Source organism: Cetorhinus maximus, chromosome 9, assembly GCF_964194155.1.
Source record: "Cetorhinus maximus chromosome 9, sCetMax3.hap1.1, whole genome shotgun sequence".
Lineage (NCBI taxonomy): Eukaryota > Metazoa > Chordata > Chondrichthyes > Lamniformes > Cetorhinidae > Cetorhinus > Cetorhinus maximus.
Window position 1 is genome coordinate 29962166 of NC_135887.1, and position 22069 is coordinate 29984234.

Here is a 22069-nt window from a genome sequence, read left to right on the forward strand (position 1 = left end):
TATAGTATCTTCAACCATGAAGACTGATGCTAAATAGTTATTCAACCCCTCTGCCGTTTCCTGGTTCCCCATTATTATTTTCCCAGCCTCATTCTCTAAGGGGCATATCTTCACCTTGGGCTCTCTCTTCCTTTTTATATATTTTAAGAAGCCCTTACTGTCCGTTTTTATATTACTTGCTAGTTTACCCTCAAAAGTTTATTTTCTCCCTCTTTTTGTGGTCATCTTTTGTTGGTTTTTAAAAGTTCCCTAATCCTCTGGCTTACCACAAATCTTTGCCAAATTGTAGGTTTTTTCTTTCAATTTAATACTGTCCTTAACTTCCTTGGTTTATCTCCTTCCTAGAATCCTCCTCCTTCCCCGGGATATATCTTTTTTGTGAGTCATGAACTATTTTTTTAAAGGTCTGCCATTGTTCATCAACTGTCTTTTCTGCTAAACTCCTCTCCCAGTCCACTCCAGCCAACTCCGCCCTCATTCCTTTGTAATTACCCTTATTTAAATTTAAAACAGTTGTTTCCAACCCAAGTTTCTCACTCTCAAACTGAATGCTAAATTATACCATGTTATGGTCACTGTTTCCTAGGGGATCTTTTACTCATTTATTAAACCTGCCTCATTACGCATTACCAAATCCAAAGCAGCTGATCCTTGGTTGGGTCCACAACATACTGTTCTAGGAAACTGTCCCGAATACACTATGAATTCTTGCTCATGGCTACCTCTGTCAATTTGATTTTCCCAATCTACAAGAAGATTAAGGTCATCCATAATTAATGTACTGCCTTTTTTACATATCCTCATTATCTCCTGATTTCTTCTCTGTCCTACAGTATAGCTACTGTCAGGGGGCCTATAGACTACTCCCATCAGTGTCTTCTTCCCCTTGTTATTTCTTACCTCCACCCACATGGATTCTACATCTTCCGATCCAAGATCGTTTCTTGCTTCCATACTTATTCCATCTCGTACTAACAAAGCTACCCCACCACCCTTTCCTTTCGAAAAGTCACATATCCCTGAATATTTAGTTCCCAGCTTTGATCTCCTTGTAACCACGTCTCCATAATGGCTATAAGATCATACTCATTAACCTCCATTTGTGCCTTTAATTCATTTATTTTGTTCTGAATGCTACATGCATTTAAGTAAAGGGCCATTAATTTTGCCTTTTTACCACTTTTCCCCCTTTGACCCTATTTGCTGCTGTTTTTTATGTTTGTACATCTGTCCCTTCCTGCCACACTCTGGATATCAATACCTAAACAGCTGATGAGGGAGTATGTATGGTCATCCTGGGTGATCGGAGAACTAGTTTTCTTTTCTAAAGATTTTGAAGAAACTGGCATTAAAATCTCATTGCTTTATTTCAGACAACTGCAACGTTTATTTAAATGTATTAACAAGTATGTTTTTTGCTGTTTTAAGCTGCTCACAAGACCTGGAATCAGAGAGATATAGTTTCTTCATTGAAATAGAAGAAGACAAGACTGCTCATCAAGAATAGTTTTTTTTCTCAGTCACTTCAGTTAACTCAGTTGAAATCCTGACTAAAAAATCTCTTCCGCATTATCTTTGAGACTTGAGGATATTTCTTCACATTTAAAACTTGGAAACTATAAAGGATAATCCTTGAGCACGTTCGGAAATAATTTTATGAAAATTTATATGCTTATGCCAATGACGACTGGACTATCGCACCATGAAGTGCACAAAGAATACATTTTTCACTTTTATGCTCATGACACAATAGGAGGTTAGACAGAAAATCATAGACTGCAGATACGCAATTTATTATTATGTGCTTGCAGCATGCACAGAAGTAACTTGTTCTCAAATAATTTATGGTAAGAAGGTAAACACAGAAACTAGCAAACAGGAAAAAAACAGTTGGAGATAGTGGAGATAGCTGAAGATACCTAAGAGATTGTGAATGGGCTATAGAGGTTTGCACAAAATGCAGAAGAATCGTCAGATGGTTTGAAAACCCACTACAAACTAACAGCAGTTTGGGCTGCCCTACCACATGACTGCCAGACACCACTTTCCATCACCAACCACAATACACAGTCATACTCTGCTTCTCCTGGTCTTGATGGATCCAAAACCCTTTGAGTCTGCAGTCCTACCCACAGTCCCAAAAACCCCCTCTTTGTATTCACAAACATATAACTTTCTCAATGCTCCATGGTCAGAACGAACTCCAACTCTGAGACCCTAAGATTTTCTTTCCCAGGACCTGGCCCACTGTTGTAAAACCTCTTCAGTATTCCTAGAACCCCACATACAGTTTCCAAACCTTGCACTACCCTTCTTCAAAAACAGCTACACCCTCAGACCCTTCGCAATCCTGAGATCCCAGGCTCCTATTTCCACTTACAAGTCAGTCCACCTGACACTACTTTGTGTAATTACCTTAGTCTCAAAAGTTCCTACTTTGGCACACCCCGAGGGTGTGAAAGTCACTCTATAATTTCAAGTTCTTTCTTTCCCTCTTACTCACACACCATCTCACACTTCCACTAACACTTCTGTATCATCATGCTACAATAGGCAACTTTCTTGTTATTTAATTGACTCCTAGCTGTGGCTTCCACTTTATAAAAGCTGGAAAAGACCAGAGACCTAAGTTGAGACAACTAAACAATTTCAAGGTAATTACAATTCCTACCTCCTTTCCTTTTTTATAAATCTAAAGCAACATAATATGTTGTGCCTTTCTATTCCTTTACTTCAAATCACCATATCCTCAATATTTCCAACTCATTGGGAGCAACTAGATGAACTGTAATGACCTTTTTAGGCGTGTGTATCGCTATATTCCTTAAGAGAACTGTCAAACATAGCCATCTGAATCTGACCACTAAGTGTAACTATCAATTACACTTTCTAGCCCTTAAAGAACACACATCACACATTTTAGTTTACATGTTCTTGTGACTCCAACCAAGTCAGAGAACATGTTACTATGCATTCACTAGTTTATATATAATGGCCTGACTCTTCCGTGGAGTGGCAACCACCGTCTTCGGATTGTCACTCTGCTCCTATTTTCCTACTTTACATTTCTCACCCTGACTTCCAACCTGGGTCTGAGAAATATGGAGCATAGTGACTCCTGGAGTCCTCCAGTGTAGTGTGGGAGCAGAGCAGAAAATGAAGCCCCACTCACTTTTTACAACACTAGCTACCGTATTCTGGTAAATTTAAATGCTCAAGGCAATTTGACAAGCTAGGAGAGAAGGCAAGTGTGTAAGGTAAGTGGATGAGGGGTAGGGTGGGTCAAGGGGTCTGGGGGAGGGGGATGGGGTGCTGTCAGTAATATAGGCTCCCAGGAGTTGGAACTGGTTATAATCTAACTTTTCCTGGGTAACTATTCTGTTGAGTGGGAACCATCCGAAGTCTCCAACTTTAAATCTGAGTTTCAGAGGGTGCCAGACACATAGTAATTGCCCAATGGACATTGAAAATTCCCAAGCTATTCCCAAGCAGTCCTTTCATAGGGACTTCCAGGGCACCACCATCTGGAAACCACAAAATCTGGCCCAATTTTTTTTTTTTAAAAGTCTTGCATTTGAGACATGTGTTTTGATCCATGATCCATGCATCACAACAATCAGTAAGTTACCACTGATTACATGTTTCATTGAAATAAGCATATCAGTGTGACCAGAAGAGAAGGGCGGATGCTCACTTTGACTCCACAAAGCCTCATGGTCAAGGTTCATGCAAGAGTAACAGAATACACACCACAAGCCTGAATAAGTCCATGCAACAAAATTGAAATTTAACATCAAGCATGACAAGTCAATCTGATTGCTCAGCCCCACTGCCAGTGGACTCGATATCTACTACTACATCATCATCATCATAGGCACACTGATTCCAGGATGCACTGTAACAACTCATTAAACTTACTACAACACTGTCTGTCAGCTATGCAACCTTTACAACTAAGAACAAGAGCAGCAAAATCACTGGAACACTTAGCTCAGATAATAGGGGTCTGGGATATCCACTATTTTTGCTGATGGTTGCTGGGTCAGAATTCTGTAATTCCCCAATCATCACCTTCTTACAGGGATGGGCAATAATGTGGCCTTCCCAGAACACCTACAATTGGGTTAGTGACCACTTTTTTTTTAAAAAGAGAGCGCAAGAGCGCAAAGATACAAGTGATAGGCAAGTAGGCAAGGGGTGAGCCAAGAGGAGAGACAAGTGAGGAGGGGTGAGGGTTCGTGTTTTCACTGAAACCTACAGAGAAGTGCCACTGTTTCCTAAATTGAACTTTATTAAAAAGAATCCCCATGTAATTTTTTTTCTCCTGTTCTTTTAATATTTCTAAGCCATTTCTTAATGGGTTGGGTTGTTACACGATATTATGACATCTACCAATGTTACATTGATGAGTTTCACAATTCATGGAATAACTCAGCAGGAGTGTTGTGTGAAAAAGATCTACTTTAAAATTGTTTCACATTAGTGTCCTATAGGAATCTCAAATCCAAAAACTGCCACAGAGAAGAACTGCTTTTAATTAATAATTATTCTTTGAAATCAAACAGAAATTAACCTGCGACTTTGTACAATCTATTTTATAGTTTTAATTAAACTTACAGTATTTGACAAAGTCAGTCTGAAAATCCTTTCGGCTTCCAATGAAAGATCTTCCTCGCTCGGTCCCTACGACAAATATATCTTTCTCATATACAGCAATACAAGCCACTTCAGCTTTTGACTTTGCAATTTCCTGGCACTGAAGAGGAAACATCAATTAAACTCTTTTCAGACATTTTAGAAAGATATGCATTAAAGAAAATAATGTATTTTCATAAAAAACACACTTTCTGCATCACACTAATTCTAATTTCTCTCATGCTTTTAAGAAAAAACAGCACACAAAAAAGAAAGTTCTCCAACTACGAAACAAATAGGTTAGAGTAACAAGGTCCACAGGCTCTTGCCTTTTTCAAGCCCTGCATTTCAATCACCATCCTTAAGTATTGAACTTTTGAAAAAAATGCACTAGGGTTAATTTATTTGATTCACAGGCCTAAAAGGACACACATGTACACTTTATAAGATCATTCTACATGCTATGTTCCTGTCCTTCCAAAATACAGTGAGAAGCACCCAAGATTTGCATAATGTGCCTTACATATATATGTTAGTAGCACAAAATAATGTCACTTTTCTGACTGGAAAAAACTCCGGAACCAAATGAAAAACTCAGAACATTTATTTTACTGTGTCTAAGCTTTTCACCTTATTTATTCAAGATTTTGATGAAGAAATATATCCAAATTTGCAATTAATACTAAATTAGAAGGCACATTAAAGTCGTGCAGACGGGAAGCAGGGAGTTATAAAGGCACATAGACTAAATAAGCGAACAAAAAAATAAGGCAATGTAGGAGTTCAATGTAGGAAAAGTACAACATCTTCTTTGGATCCAAGAAAGGCAATTTGGAGTTTTTGTGAAAATGAAAGACTAGAAGCTCTGGAGAAGCCAAAGGCTTGGGTATCCATGTGCACAGTCCATTAAAAGCTGTGTGTGCAGATATAAAAAATCACACATGCTAGTGGAATGTTGGCTTATAACTGCTAAAGGGCTGAAAGAGAAGTGATGCTTCAGTTATACAAAAATAACTTGGTCAGACGTTATCTGCAGCACAGTATTACATTCTATCCACGTGTCTGAAAACATATACCGTTACGACCACAGCCGATGTTATTTGCTGAGCAAGCCAAATCCCAGAGGGAAGCTTGTCTTACTGATCATAACCTTTATTTTGGTATTGTGATAAAAGGGGATAACTACTGATCCCAGAAGCACTTCTAGGATATTAACATTAAAAGGATTTATTAACAAGAAGAAAAAAAACCCAAGATTCAAGTTACAGAATTAAAACAGTTTTACAAAACATCCCCTTCCCCCCCAAAAATACCCACTTGGTCAGAACACAAGAGGTAAGCTACCTGGCAACAGCTCCCTTATAGATTTTTAAACAGAAAAATTCAGTTATATTACCCAAGGCAAAAACCACTGTCACTTTAGTAAAGGTATACCACATGACTTCTCACTCTCTTCCACTCTGCTGTGGAAATCCAAAAGAAAGGTTCAGAAACAGACTGTTTTCTGACAACATGGACTTCTCTGGCTTGAAAACGCAATGGCTACTACAAATTAACAACTTTCACTCCTTTTCCCAGCACAGATCTGGTCTCAGGATATCTCTCCCACACAGCTACACAACTTAGCTCAACAGCTTTCCTCAAATATTCTTTTCCCCTTTTGTCCTAAACACCTCTTTGAACTCAACTGTTCCAAGTATAAAAATCTTTCATGGTTTCCAATTGTCTCCACTTCTGGGTCAAATAAAACATAATAACCTTCCTTTGTTACCTATGAAACCTTTGTAAGTTGTAAAAGTCCCTCGTCACTTTTAAACTCCCCTTTGAAATTTAATAGTTTTGGTTCCTTGTAGACAGCAGCTTGAGGCTTAGATGCTGGTGGCTTTTCACACTTGTTAGATCTTAGAATGCCTGTCCTTGCACACAACCTTCCCTCCTTTATACATATTTTCCCCTTTGAATGCAAATTCCCATTGTTTCACTATGTCTTTGGACTTTACCTCTCTAATAACAAAAACCCATCAAAGTACCAAGTTACCAGTAATCTTTGGGAAAAATAAACACACTGCTTAACTTCTCCTGGCTAGGTGGCATATTTCACTCCCTCTTGAATTCAAGCTAGTCTGGTTTATTTAAAAATGCAAATATTCCATTTACACCTATGTTTACCTACTTAACATTTCAAACCTAGCTTATCTACTGTTACAAAGCCTTCAGGCCAGCTGCCTTTAATTCAATTAAATCACACACAAACCCCAATATTACTCTACTGTACAATAAATTCCAACATTATGAAAATTATTACATCTTCCTGATAATTTTAAAATTGAATGGTTGCAATAACAAACTCCGCCGGAACAGTCTGGCATTTTCATCTCAAAACTTTTCCAGAAACTTCAAAGGATTGTGGTCAGTATATACTACTGCCTTGAGTTTTTTGGTTTTAGCTTTGCAGCATTTTGAAGTGTAGGCTGCAAACTTAAAGTCTCTTATTCTATAGTTGATTCTTTCTTCTGATGCACATTCAACTTCTGAGCGAAATATCCCACTGGGTTCTAAAGTCCCAGTTCATCTTCCTGTAGCACCAACAGCCACATCACTGGTGTCAATGGCCATTTTAAACTGCTTTGGATAATCAGATACTGCCAGGGCAGGTATAGTGGTTAGTAAAGCTTTCAAGCTGTCAAATGCAGTCTGGCACTCCTTTGTCCATTGGAATCTCCTGTTCTTCAATAATCCAGTCAGTGGAGCAACTACACTGCTGAAATTTGGGACGAATTTCCGATATAATCCACTCATGCCCAGAAATCTCAAAACTTCCTGTCCGGCTGTAGGCACTGGGAACTGTCCCTCTGCATCTCCTGGGGCCACTTGACCATGTCCAACAGTGTGGCCTAAATATGCCACTTCTGCATTTGCAAATTCACTTTTAGCCAAATTTATAACCAAAGTGGCTTCCTGTAGTCGATGAAACAGTTCCTTTAAATGTTGTAGATGTTCCTCCCAAATTTGACTGAATACCACTAAGTCATCAGTATAGACAATTACTTAGTCCTTGAGCCACTTTGTTAGTCCCTGAAATGTTGCTGGTGCATTTTTCATACCAAAGGGTATTACTTTGCATCGATACAAACCGTCAAGCGTCACAAAAGTTGGTATCTCTTTTGCCCTTTCCGATAAGGGTACTTGCCAATATCCTCGCAGCAAGTCAAATTTTTGTGATAAATGCCAACTGTCCCACACTTTCGATACAATCCTCCAATCGTGGAATAGGATATGAATCCGCCTTTGTTACTTTGTTTACTTTGCAGTAATCAATACATTGTCTTTGTGATCCATTCGGCTTTGGTACCATTACAATGGGTGAACTCCAAGTGCTGTGACTGGGCTCTATAATGTCATTTTCAAGCATAAATTCAATTGCTTTCTGCACTTGAGCCAATTTTACTGTATTTAATCTATATGGGTATTGCCTTATTGAAACTGAACCCACCACATCAACATCATGCAAAGCCAAATTTGTCTTCCCTGGTCTATTTCCACAAATTGCTTTGTGTGACTGCAACAGGTCTTGTAAATCACTTCGACAGTTTTCTGGAAGGTAACTTAATATCACATTTAGATTCTTAAGTACTTCCTCATTGTCCAGTTTAATCAGAGGAAAGCCAATTTCAGAACCTTTAATTTCTGTTTCCTCTGCCTTACCTACCACTACCAGTATTTGTTTATCCTCCCTGTCAAAGTACCTTTTTAGCACATTTACATGGCACTCTCACTGGCTCTTCTATCTGGGATATTCACCACTTAGTTTACCTTAGTCTGTTTTCGGTCTGCTAAGGTCCACTAAACCTTGCCTTTAATGGTTTGTCCGCACCGGCAACAGTGCTAATACGTTTTCCCCAGCCACAAAACCACGAGGCTTTGCCATTTTATTTACTATTGTCTTCATCACTTGCTGAGATATCTTTAAACGTTCCCTAGCTATCTCACATGCCTTACTCAATCTTCCTCTGAATTTCTTCACGTAATCCAGGAGAGCTGTTTCAGAACTTTGACTCATTAATTTCTCCTGAATCAATTTGAGTGGTCCCCTTACTTCATGATCATAAATTAACTTGAAAGGACTGAATCCTATTGACTCATTAGGGGTATCCCTAATAGCAAACAACAAGAATGGAATCCCTCTAAAAAAAAGAATGGAATCCTTCGATCCCAATCATGTGGGTAGCCTTGACTATATGCTCTAATCTTTAACGTTTAAAGTTTGTTGCCATCTTCCTAAAGCACCTTGTGATTCAGGGTGATAAGCCAACAACCTAAATTGCCTTATTCCTAGGCTGCTCATTATCTCTTTAAACAGCTGTGACGTGAAATTTGAACCCTGATCAGGCTGTATTTCTTTTGGTAACCCATATCTTGTAAAGAATTTGGTTAACTCCTCTACAATTGCTGTAATTTTCCTTCAAGGTATTGCTTCTGGAAATCTTGTGGATACATCCATGATTGTCAGTTAATTTTGATTCCCATTTTTAGTCTTAGGGAGGGGCTCTACACAATCAATCAATCAAGACCCTGTTAAAAGGTTCCTCAAACATTGAAGCTGGAATTAAAGGTGCAGGTTTAATTGCTGCTGGGGGTTTTCCATCACTAGACATGTATGGCATGTTTGACAGAATTTAACTACATCTTTATGTAGTCCAGGCCAATAGAAATGTTTTCGTATCTTAGCTCGAATTTTCCTAATTCCAAAATGTCCAGCCATTGGGATTTCATGAGCCACTCAAAATTTCATTCCGGTACCCAGATGGTATCACTATCGCCCACTTTTCATCTGCCTTGACATGAGGCGGACTCCACTTCCTCATTAGCCATCGTCTTTAAAGGTAATAACATTCTAGAACGTATTCTGCCTCTGTCTCCGAACAAGCTGTCTGGTAATAACTGCTTTAAGTCTGGGTCCTGATGCTGTAACTCCACTAACTTCAAGGAACAAAACACCTCAGCCTCATCCTCCCTAATCTTCTCATTCTGAGTAATATTTTCAAAGATTGATACAGTCGTCTGAGGTTCAGCATCCTCCCCGTCTTTTAGATTCTCCTCTTCCTGTTTAAGTTTGTGTCTCCGTGACCTCATCACCATGCGATCTGGAAACAAATCGAGGTTTACTCTTTCTGTAAAAATCTCTGTTGATTGCATCTCAATAGGTTCCTCCACTACGGTAGGCAGTCAATATTTGCGATCCAGCTCTCACTCCCAAGAATAAATTGAACCCCTGCAATGGACAATTTCTCCACCACTCTAACAATCACCTCTCCTGTCTTCAAATCACTTAAATTTATTTTATATAATGAAATAGGCTTGAAACCTCCATGAATTCCACCAACCAACACTTTCTCCTGCAATAACCCTTCTGGAAAGCAGATGGCACTATCCAATACATTAATGACCAGCTAGCCCCTGTATCATTTAAGATCTTAACAGTCCTTCCTGAGAAACATACTTTCTCTTCGCATATGAAATCTTTAAACATCTCTGTAACTTGCGCTTCAGAACCTCCTTCGGTAGGTTGCGTGAACACATTCCTACCTCTCTGGCTACTATGGATTCTTCCTTCTCCACCTGTACAAATGCCACTGGTCTATCTTGCACCTGGGTCTCAGAGTCCACAGCACTTTTACTTACAGAACTCTAAGTACTTATCAATGCAATCGGTTTCCCATTTAACTTCCAACTGTTTGTTCTTTAATGTCCAGCCTTGTTACAATGGTAACATACTACTTTTCTGCATTTTCCTTCTGCCTTTCCATTTTTAATAGACTGGCATCCTTCAACTGCCCCTTGTTACTAACACTTCTACCATCACCAGGTTTTCCATACCTCCAATTCTCTTGCTGACTTCCATGTGATCCTTTTCTTACACTCACCTGCAATATCATAAGTATTGGCTTAAACAGCAGCCTCCCTGATCTTTTTATCTTTCATCTAAATATGTCTTGATAGTTGCTGGAACACTATTTCTAAATTCTCCCATTGTCATAATTTCTCTTACACTTTCAAAACTCTTGTCTAACTTCAATGCCCTAATAATGATCCCAGATAGATTCTTTTTCTCTTGCAAACTCTACAGAAATCGGATTAGGTCTCTTTCTTACAGTCCTAAACTTCAACAGCAAAGCCTCAGGGACAAGCTCATAAGCAGTTAGCATTGCTCTTTTAACTACCTCAGTCTACAACAAAAACAGAATTACCTGGAAAAACTCAGCAGGTCTGGCAGCATCGACGGAGAAGAAAAGAGTTGACGTTTCGAGTCCTCAAAACCCTCTGTATACAGATTGCTCCTCTGATAAGTTAGCATACACATTCATTGCTGTACCGGACAAAACTCAGTAACATTATAGTCCAAGCGTCTCTTGCCCGATTCAACTTCATACCTATCTTTTCAAATGAAGCTAAATATTTATCAACTCCATCCGCCATAAATTTAGGCATTAACTGAAGATTTTTAGTTAAATCAAATTCCTCAAAAGAATCAAAGTCACCATCGAAATCACTATCTCTCCTTCCTTTATTCTAAGTTTCACTTTAGAAAGTTCACACTGTCTGGCTTCTTTCTCTCTCTGAAGATCTCTATCTCCTTCCTCATTTGCTAACTTCTCTCTCCAAAGTTGAAGTTCAAGCTTTCGCATTTCTATTTCTTGCAATCTTTTCTTTTCCTGTTCATGATCCTCTTTTTCCCATGCAAGCTATTTTATTTTTATTTCTTTTAATCTGTCCTTTTCTTTTTCAAGTTTTTTGCATTTTTCTTTTTCTTCTAATTCAAGTCTTTTCAGTCCATTTTTGTTCATCCAAGCTTCTTCATCTGCAACTGAAGTCTTACTACCTCTAGCTGTGAAACACTAGTTTCAAGTGTCGTCTCCTCTAACTTTAAATGCTAAGTACTTTAACCATATCAGCCATACGAAATTCTGCTTTTATTTCTACCTTTTATTTCTAGCTGCACTTCATCTGCTAACTTGCTCAGAGTCAGAGATTACAGACTCCACAGTTACATCTTGCACTTCCAGAAGTCTTAGCAACTGCCAAAGCCATTTTGCAGTTCAACCACTTTAAAATCCTTCAACACAAAACTAGAGTTCTGTATTCTCCACATACTTGTATCCTTTAGATTCACAAATTCCAAGTCAATCAAGGAATAACTCCCACAAAGAGCCCCCAAATTTGTTATGACCACAGCCAATTACATAAGAGTTACATAGAAATTGCAATACAGAAACAGGCTGTTCAGTTCCCAACCATTCCATGTTGAACATCCAAATAAGTAGTATTCCTAATCCCATGTACTGGCTGTTTCCATTCCCCATTTTTTCTCCTTTCCTTGAGCCACTTAATTAACCATTGTCATGACTGCGCAATTATAATATTGTGGATTTTTTAAGGAAAATTGTTAGAAGTACATCCCTGCTTTAAAAAAAAATTCAGTTAAGTTCTTAAAGTCCTTTCAAAATGGAAGTCACAGCAGACAACTGTCTCCACAGATGTTTGCTAAATATTCCGACTCCCACAGCTACCTCAACTACAGCTCCTCACACCCCGCTTCCTGTAAGGACTCCATCCCATTCTCTCAGTTCCTTCGCCTCCGTCGCATCTGTTCTGATGACGCTACCTTCAAAAACAGCTCCTCTGACGTGTCCTCCTTCTTCCTTAACCGAGGTTTTCCACCCACGGTCGTTGACAGGGCCCTCAACCGTGTCCGGTCCATATCCCGCGCATCCTCCCTCATGCCTTCTCCTCCTTCCCAGAAACATGACAGGGTCCCCCTTGTCCTCACTTATCACCCCACCAGCCTCCGCATTCAAAGGATCATCCTCCGCCATTTCCGCCAACTCCAGCATGATGCCACCACCAAACACATCTTCCCTTCACCCCCCCGACGGCATTCCATAGGGATCGTTCCCTCCGGGACACCCTGGTCCACTCCTCCATCACCCCCTACTCCTCAACCCCCACCTATGGCACCTCCCCATGCCCACGCAGAAGATGCAACACCTGCCCCTTCACTTCCTCTCTCCTCACCGTCCAAGGGCCCAAATACTCCTTTCAAGTGAAGCAGCATTTCACTTGCATTTCCCCTAACTTAGTCTACTGCATTCGTTGCTCCCAATGCGGTCTCCTCTACATTGGAGAGACCAAACGCAAACTGGGCGACCGCTTTGCAGAACACCTGCGGTCTGTCCGCAAGAAAGACCCAAACCGCCCTGTCGCTTGCCATTTTAATACTCCACCCTGTTCTCTTGCCCACATGTCTGTCCTTGGCTTGCTGCATTGTTCCAGTGAAGCCCAACGCAAACTGGAGGAACAGCACCTCATCTTCCGACTAGGCACTTTACAGCCTTCCGGGCTGAATATTGAATTCAACAACTTTAGATCTTAAACTCCCCCTCCCCCCATCCCATTTCTCCCCCCTCCCTTTTTTTTCAATAATTTATATAGATTCTTCTTTTCCCACCTATTTCCATTATTTTTAAATCTAAAACTAAAACTTTTTTAGTCTTTCCACCCCACCCCCACTAGAGCTGTACCTTGAGTATCCTGTCTTCCATTCTTAATTAGCACTTTTCTCAGACAATATCACCACCTTCAACACCTCTTTGATCCTTTTGTCTGTGACATCTTTTGATTACCTGCTCCTATCACTGCTTGCTTATCTCCACAATCACCACACCCTCAACTTCTCTCTCCCCCCACCCCCCCCACCTTAGACCAGCTTATATTTCATTTTTCTCCTAAATATACTCAGTTCTGCCGAAGGGTCATGAAGACCCGAAACGTTAACTGATTTCTTCTCCACCGATGCTGCCAGACCTGCTGAGTTTTTCCAGGTAATTCTGTTTTTGTTTTGGATTTCCAGCATCCGCAGTAGCTTTTAGCTTTTTGCTAAATATTGTTGAACTGTTTTATCTCAGAATCAGTCACCAAAGTCATTAATAAATGTAAGGATGCCTCGGACAATACAATTGAATCTTCCAAGGTGTGAAAACTCAGAACTTCTTTGATACCGACAGAAAGGACTTTTTCAAAAGGCTGCAATTTAATTAACTTCTTTGGTTCGTGGAACAATGACTCACTTAAATTAACGTATCAGCCATTTTTGAGTTTTAAACTGTATAAAGTCTGGCTGAGAACAGCCATTTTGTGCACAGAACCCAGAAGACCTCAGGAAGTCAGTTCCAACCCACAGCTCTGATGTGAATTAACTGTGGATAGCAAGTAAGAGCTGGGTTTCTCTGCCACTGGGAATCAGAGGAAGTTGTCCAGAAATCATCACTGTTATCCTAAAAAAGAACTCCAGGCAGTCTTCAAGAGTTGCGCTGACAGAACCAGTAAAGAAAAAGGGACCTTCACTTGCCCCCCAAAGCTGCTTTACCTGCTGAGTCTACCTGAAAAAGGTAAATACTGACTAATCGACCACAGAAGCCATTGCAACTGCAGAAAACATCTCTTCAACTTCAACCCTTCACTCCAGACAACCAACACTTTAACTGCAAGCAATGGGCCCGCAACGACAAGTCACAGAGACTGATTTGAAGTCTCATCTTCAAGTATCTTTTCTCCTCCTTTTATCTGGATTTTAAGTAACTAAAACACAGACACACACACAGCCTGTGAGGAACTCAGTGGGAATGGAGAGAAATTGTCTATCCAGACTGTTCATGGTATTGTTCAGTGAAGGTAGCTAAACAATCCGAGATCATCAGCTGTGGTTTCATTGGTAGCACTCCTGCCTGAGTCACAAGGTCCTGGGTTTGAGTCCCACTCCAGGGCCTGAGAGCAAAAATAAAGGCTGACATTCCACTGCAGTATTGAGGGAATGCTGCACTGTTGGACTTGGCATCTTGAGGAGACCAAGGCCCCATCTGCCCGTTTGGGTAGGTGTAAAAGATCCCATGGCATTATTTTGAGGAGCAGGAGAGTCATGTCTGGAGCCCTGGCCAATGCTTACCCCTCAATTAACATCCGTGTGCCCTCCTCACAACCTAGCTTTGTATAGTCAGCAAACTTAAATATATTCCTCTCTGTCTCTTTGTAAATAACTGAGGCCCCACTACTGATCCTTGTGGTACTGCAGGCCAAGCCTGCCAACTTGAAGGTGCCCCATTTATACTCTTTGCTTCCTGTTCCAATCCTACCCCCAACTCCATGAGCCCTTACCTTGCATATTACTTTTTTGTGTGGCACCTTATTGAATGCCTTTTGGAAATCTAAGTATATCACATCTACTAGTTTCCCTTTTATCAACCAGAAACTGAACTGGACTAGCCATATAAATACTGTGGCTACAACATCAGGTCAGAGGCTAGGAATCAAACCTGCGACGAGTAACTCACCTCCTGACTCCCCAGAACCGGTCCACCATCTACAAGGCACAAGTCAGGAGTGTGATGGAATACTCCCCACTTGCCTGGATGAATACAGCTTCCACAACACTCAAGAAGCTCGACGCCATCGAGGACAAAGCAGCCTGCTTGATTGGCACGAATCCACAAACATTCACTCCCTCCATCACCACACACACAGTAGAAGCAGCGAGTACCATCTACAAGATGCACTACAGGAATTCACCAAAGGTCCTTAGACAGCACCTTCCAAACGTATGACCACTATCATCTAGAAGGACAAGGGCAGCAGATAGATGGAAACACCACCACCTGGAAGCTCCCCTCCAAGCCATTCACCATCCTGACTTGGAAATATATCCCGTTCCTTCACTGTCACTGGGTCAAAATCCTGGAACTCCCTTCCTAACACAACCTGGGCTGCAGCGGCTCAAGGCAGCAGCTCACCACCACCTTCTCAAAGACAACTAGGGATGGGCAATAAATGCTGGCCCAGCCAGCAAAGCCCACATCCCATGAATTAATTAAAAAAATCTATCCTACAAGTTACATTCTCAAAAAGCCTTCCTAAATCTGCAAAACATGGGATTTCCCTTTCGTAAAACCATGTTGACTTTATTTCATCATACTATGATTTTCTAAGTGCATTGTTAAGGCTTCCTTAATAATAGATTCTCACACTTTCCCAATGACTGATGTCAAGCTAACTGGCCTGCAGTTCCCCATTATATCTCTCTCTCTCCCTCCCCTCTTTCTTCAATCGCGCTCTCACATTTCCTAATTTTCCATCTGCTAGGACAGTTCCAGAATCTAGGGAATTTGGAAAATCAGCCAGCATCTCTGAAGCTAACGCTCTTAGAACACTTTTTGCAGACATTCAGGTCCTGGGAATTTATTGGATTTTAGTGCCTTAATTTTCTCCAGAACTTTTTTTCTCTGCTGAGGGTTGAAATGTGCAATTTTGGCAAGCTGGGGTAGTGCAGCAACGCTCATTCTCCTGGCTCTGGCAGCAAGTGTATCTGTCTTGATTCCTGACAGTTTAGAACCTCAAACCTATTTTCAAAAATGTGTACATTTGTTTTATTAACATTGCATATAATTTATGTCATATGGCAAATATGGTGACCTGATCATCACAGGCTTGACGAACACCAAAATCCTATTGAACAACACTAAATATGTTCTCCCCAATGCCAATATAATGTCACTGCCTCTAATGTTATCTCAGCAATCTGCTTATCCTTGCTCGGAAAAATAACTTTTATCAGGGGTGTCATTCTGATCATAAATAAAATCTGCAAGCACGTACTTTAAGCCAATTCTGCCTACTTTAGCTATTCTGCTTTTGCTCCATTTATTAAAAACATATCGATATTTGCACCTTGATTCTAAACCTTTCAGACACAGGAAGTAAGCAGTATCAATCTAGTCTGTTCCACCCATCATATTTTTAGACACCTATTATTAAAGCACACAGCAATCTCCTTTAATAGGTCTCAATTTTATATATCTTTGATTGTATTTGTAATTCTTCATGTGATGTGATGCTGAGCTGCCATCTTAAACAGCTGCATTTTATGTGGTCAAGGTACAGTCGCAGTACTGTTACCTAGGGAGCTCTACAATTCTGACACAGCAACGGTGAAGGAACTGAACTATATTTCCAAGTCAGGATGGTACATGACTTAAATGGGAACTTACAGGAGGAAATTACCATGTATTAGCTGCCCTTTTACAAAGTCTTGTGGAGGCGATGGAGGTCTTGGCCATTAGCTGGACTGTTGGCGAGAGCACCCCCCACCCCACCCCACCGCCCATAGGTTGTGTTCCCTGCATAACAGGCCCCAACTGCTGGATTAATACCAGCAGGATGAGGCCCTTAAGTCGGCAATTGCCCACTTAAGGGCCGCAATTGGCGGCAGGGTGGGAAGGCCGTCCACAGACCTTCCAGCCGCAGTCTTAATCGTGGTGGGGGGACGGGGGGAGGGGAGGCAAGGTGATAGAAGGCCCCCCACCCACCACCCTCAAGATTAAATGCCTTCCCTGCCACCAAGCTCACCATTGAGGGGGAGCGGGGGGGGGCGTGCACAAGATTCCATGTCTTGTCTTTCTAGGTAATACGGGTTTGGGGTAGGGGAGTGCTGTTGAAATTGCTGTCATGAATCTTGTAGATCATCCACCAGTGTAATCGGTGGTGGAGGGAATGAAGATTTAAGGTGACAGATGAGGCTTCAAGTAAGCAGGCTGCTCGTCTAGGGTGGTATAGAGCTTCGCTTGTTGATTGAGCTGCAACCATCCAGGCAAGGGGATAGTATTCCATCACAGTCCTGAAGTGTGCCTTGTACTTGGTGGAAGGGTTTGAGGAGGAGAGAGTCACACAGCAGAATACCCAGCCTCTGACCTGTTCTTGTAGCCATACTTATTATATGACTGGTCCAGTTAAGTTTCTGGTCAATAGTGACACCCCAAAAGTTGACAGCAGGGCCACTGAATGCTGAGAGTGGTATTTTATTGGTAGAAATCATTGTTTGACACTTTTTGATCAGCCCAAGTCTAGATGTTGTACAGGTCTTAATGGACATAGGCAAAGATTGCTTTAGTATCTGAAGAACTGCAAATGAAACTGAATACTCCAATCAGCTAACATTCTTACTTCTGGTCTTATAATGGAGGCAAGGTCATGATCAAGCAGCTGTAGAAAGTAGGACCAAGCTAAGGGACTCCTGAGATAATTAGCCGCCAACAATAACAACAACCCTCCTTTGTGCTAGCTGTGATTAGTTATCCCCGATTCCCACTGACTTTGTTTTACTAGGGCTTCTTAGTGCCACATCCCGGTCTAACACTGCCATGATGTCAAGGGCAGTCACTCTCACTTATGTAATTCAGTTATTTTATCCACGTTTGGACAAAATTGTAATGAATCTGCAGCCAAGTGGTTCTGGTGGAACGTAAACTAAGCATCACTGGGCAGATAACTGATGATTAAGTGCTGCTGGATTATAATAGCATCAACAACACTTTTCATCACAATGCTGATGATTAAGCAGGTAATTTGACTTATTTGATTAGTCCTGCTTTTTGTGGACACTCCTGAGCAATTTTCCACTGTGTTTAAGAGATACCAATCTTGGAGTTGTTCTGAACTGCCTGGCTAGAGACAGGACTAGTTCTCGTGCACTAGTCTTCAGCACTCAGCTAAAGTGCTGTCAGAGAGCATCATGCCTTTTGCTGTATCCAGTGGAGCCAGTCATTTCTCAATAGAACATGGAGCAAATTCATACCAGACAATATCCTAGAAATCCACAGGATGTTCTCTTATAGCTCCAGATCGAGTTGCTTTGTTGCATTTTCATATGAAAAAAATACTACTGTGATTTCAATAATCTAATTTTAGGATTTTACATTGATTACAACCAACATTTTGGTATCTCATACTAACCACGGTTTAAATAGACAGCTTAAGTTCTTGCCTACAAAGAGAGGCAAATTAAACAGGTAAAGACTGTGCAACTAGCATTTGCAGCTGCAAGACTCAAGGATGTCTGTCAGTAATGAGAGAACTGAATTATTGATAAAGACTTAGTTGCCCCCTTGTCTGGAATGGTTACAGAACTCCTTTGTCTTAAAGGCACACTCAAGGGCCAACAGAACCAACTCTCAGCATGGCTCCCTCCCTATGGTGATAAGGGCTAGTACCAGCACAAATCTCACATACCTTTTTAATTAAGATATTTTTCTAACATATTAATCATTTAAGTGTAATAAAGAGAGTAAAATTGAGGGCAACTTTTATGCTTATTTTTCCTGTTTCACCACAAGAGACACCCTAGTACAAGAACTTGAGAAGGCAAATTAGCAATATTTTGTGATAAGAACGAACATAGTTTATGGGAACGTCAATTGGACTTCTAATTCATGTAACATCTAGAGAGAACATTGAATACAAAAGGTGGACATCTGTTTCCAGTTACTTGTTATGTGACTTTAGGCATGGAAGTGGGGAGAAAGCAAGTGACCTCACTTTCAACTAATTGAAAGGGTTAATACAAGCCATGTTCAAATATGGCACAAGGGCTTTCAGAATTAGGGGTTAATATCAAAAGTTTCAAGACATCGGGGATACAGTCATCGCCATTGCTCCTATGGTGGCAACTCTCCTGAAACACACCAAAGGAGGACGAAGAGAAAGGCTGTGTGCTATTAGCATGCAGTGGATCCACAGCCTTTGAGGGTTAATACATGCTGTCATCACAGTCCTCTGTTAAACCTATTTACCACCCTTGCTTAATAAATTCTACTTCATTTCACCATACTTGTTTGTTTCTCTCTCACTTGATTGTACTTTGTAGGTCAGCTCAACAGGACCCATTAATCGAAATTGTCAATTTGGGATTTAAAAGTTAAATTAGCTAAACAGATACTAGCAGCTCTAAATTTTAAATCAAGTCCAAGTTCTTACACAATGAAGTAAAGACAGTGTAGTGGGATCCAGTGTGCTGGATTTACTTCCTTTACTTTCCTTCTCTGTGTCTCATCATTAAGAAACTGGGACTTATAGCTGGATGGACAGGTTATCACCATTCTGACCAATTGGTAGCAAGCTCCTTACAGTCATCAAAAGTCAATGCAGCTGCACTTCAAGGAGAGCATCAGAATAGCTTTGAAGCATTTTCTTTGTCCTCCTCTGAAACGTTGGCCATTTGAGAGCTGGGAGAACAGGACCTGGTAGGGGAGACAGTTTTCTGTCATCTGGACAGTATCCAGTCCATTGAAGTTGATTTTGCAGGACATTTCCCCGAATGCTTGTGGAGTTGGCTTTAAGAAGGACATTATTATTTGTTCTATGGTCCTTTCCTATAGTATGGAGCCCAAAACTTTACACACTATCCCACCTGTAGTCTTGAGGGTTTTATATAGATTCATCGTCACACTGTGATTCTTATGTTCAAATGCAACGGCTAACACTAGATTCATGAGGATGCTTCAAACATATGGAGCAAAGGCATTTTTTTAAATCACTGTGATGAAATCATCTTCCGATGTTGCAGTCTTGCACAATCAATAGCATTCCGTAGGTGAATTACATGGCCTACCTTGTTCCATCAGCATCAGGGGGGCATTTTTAAAAGCCTCTGAATCTACCTTTGGTAGAGATCCAGCAGGAGACTGCAGCAGACTTATAATGTGAACTGGAGCAGGATGTTTTGTAAACATTCCCCCAGGACCCAAAGCCCTCAAGCCACAATGTAACAGAAGATTGTTAATTAAATGACATCAACAAGAAGGTTAAATGACATCTTAATAAAATTCTAATAATTTACCATCGACTCCAGTGCTGACATGAGAAATTTTACAGCCAGAAGATTTTCAGCGCTGGAGGGTTCCTCCTGTATAACTGGTGAAGTTCCAACTTGTGCCATGTTTCCTGAGTGATGGGGTAGAGGGAAAAACAAAGAGATAAATCCATTAAATCAGGTGTGGAGAGAAGAGAGGTTCAATGCCAACTCCCCAAAATCTTAAAAATCAGGCAAAATATACCTAAAATTATTCAACCTTAACTGGCTGTATTCTTTGACAATGACATTTCCTTAAATTGATGGTCCTCCACACAAAGCCCAAACAGAACTCATCATTTCAGTGTTCAGCAATTTTCAACCAAGCTCCTAACCATTTAATTATTTTTAAAATTTGGAAATAACTGCTCCATGAATCAATGCAACTAGAGAATGTAGAGCATTTATTTGCAACTTTAGTCTTGCAGATTTGTATCTACACAAATTAATTATCTATTCTTGGCATTTTAGAAGACTTGGATTGTTTCTCCTCCAAATAGCTTTCTCTCAATTTAAGCAAGTTCAAGTCTACTGCCTATCCAGCCCCTTGTAGCAAATTTCTTGTTACCATTGCTTCATGAAAAGACAGTGAGATAGATTTGCTTTGCACATAAATATAAATGAATTCATTGCACTCTGTTTAAATGTAAACTTCAGGCTGAGGTAGGTCTAAGATGATCACCTGGCTCCAGTGCACCTGACTGCCGAATGGCTTTTAATTTCTATACAGCTTTAATGTGTTTATTAGACTGGGAAGACCATACTTGGATGATGTGAACATCTCACTCATGGTTAATTCGATCCTGAAATGGAAATGTCAGTTGAAATATTAACTATTAATATGCACTCCAGGGAGTACTAGGCTAATGGGATATTGAAACTTCCAGCCTCGGATAAAGACATTGAATGCTTCAGAGCAAGAGCAACTGGAAGTGAAAAGGAATCAAAGAAAGTGAATGATGGGATGTTCATTAGCTGCTGCTTATAAAAACTCACTACATTTACCGCAGTCAGGATATAAATGCAGTTCCAAAAGTACAAGACCTTTTGTCATACACAAGAGTGTTGCTCCTTATATATCTGGCTTGATCAATTGCCATACAAAAAAAAATCCAGTTTGTTAATTCAGAACCAGTGTCCAACTCATTGGGGTCTATTAATAAAATTGACATCCATAGCGGCTTGGAGAGAAATAAAGTTCACAGGACCTTCAATCACGATCTTGTACTGATAGCTTAACTTCTGCCCTGTAGGGAACTCAAGGTCATGATCCTGTTAGGGGCCCTTAACATTCAAAAAGAAATCCAAACACCAGTGATTTAATCAGCAGAACTACACAAAATTCCAAATTTTCCAAAACACAACCCTTACAGTAATTAAAAGAATTAAACAAGCAGTCTTATTATAGATCAGAGCTATGTATATTATGCACTCAGTTTTACTCTTTACTTCCCCCAAGCCTCTCTTTTAAGGCACAATCCTAAGGTTACTGTTGGGACCACCCATAGGTATGCCACAGTCCTCTAGAATTTACTTCAATTCCAACTATTCTCAGAGGTAAGGCTCTTTGCTTAATACCTCTCGATTGCAGATGCCTCAGTTCCTTGGAATTATTGAGAAGGCAATCATAACAAGCCAATCTGCTGGCTGTTTTCTTTTACACAAAACTCTGAGGACCACTGTAGGTTTATCCACTAGCTTCAA

General features: G+C 40.5%; 1 protein-coding gene across 13 annotated transcripts in view; it reads right to left on the minus strand.

Moving 5' to 3' along the window:
• The window catches only part of LOC144684536 (general transcription factor II-I-like), a 188307-nt gene that overhangs the window by 137388 nt on the left and 28850 nt on the right, over window positions 1-22069 (minus strand). For all 13 annotated transcript variants that reach the window (XM_078548414.1, XM_078548416.1, XM_078548412.1 and 10 more), the window contains 2 exons: window positions 20354-20457; window positions 4618-4756 (listed from right to left, as the gene is read on the minus strand). In XM_078548414.1, the coding sequence (XP_078404540.1) occupies window positions 4618-4756; window positions 20354-20457 (243 nt within the window). The remainder of the gene's footprint in view (window positions 1-4617; window positions 4757-20353; window positions 20458-22069) is intronic.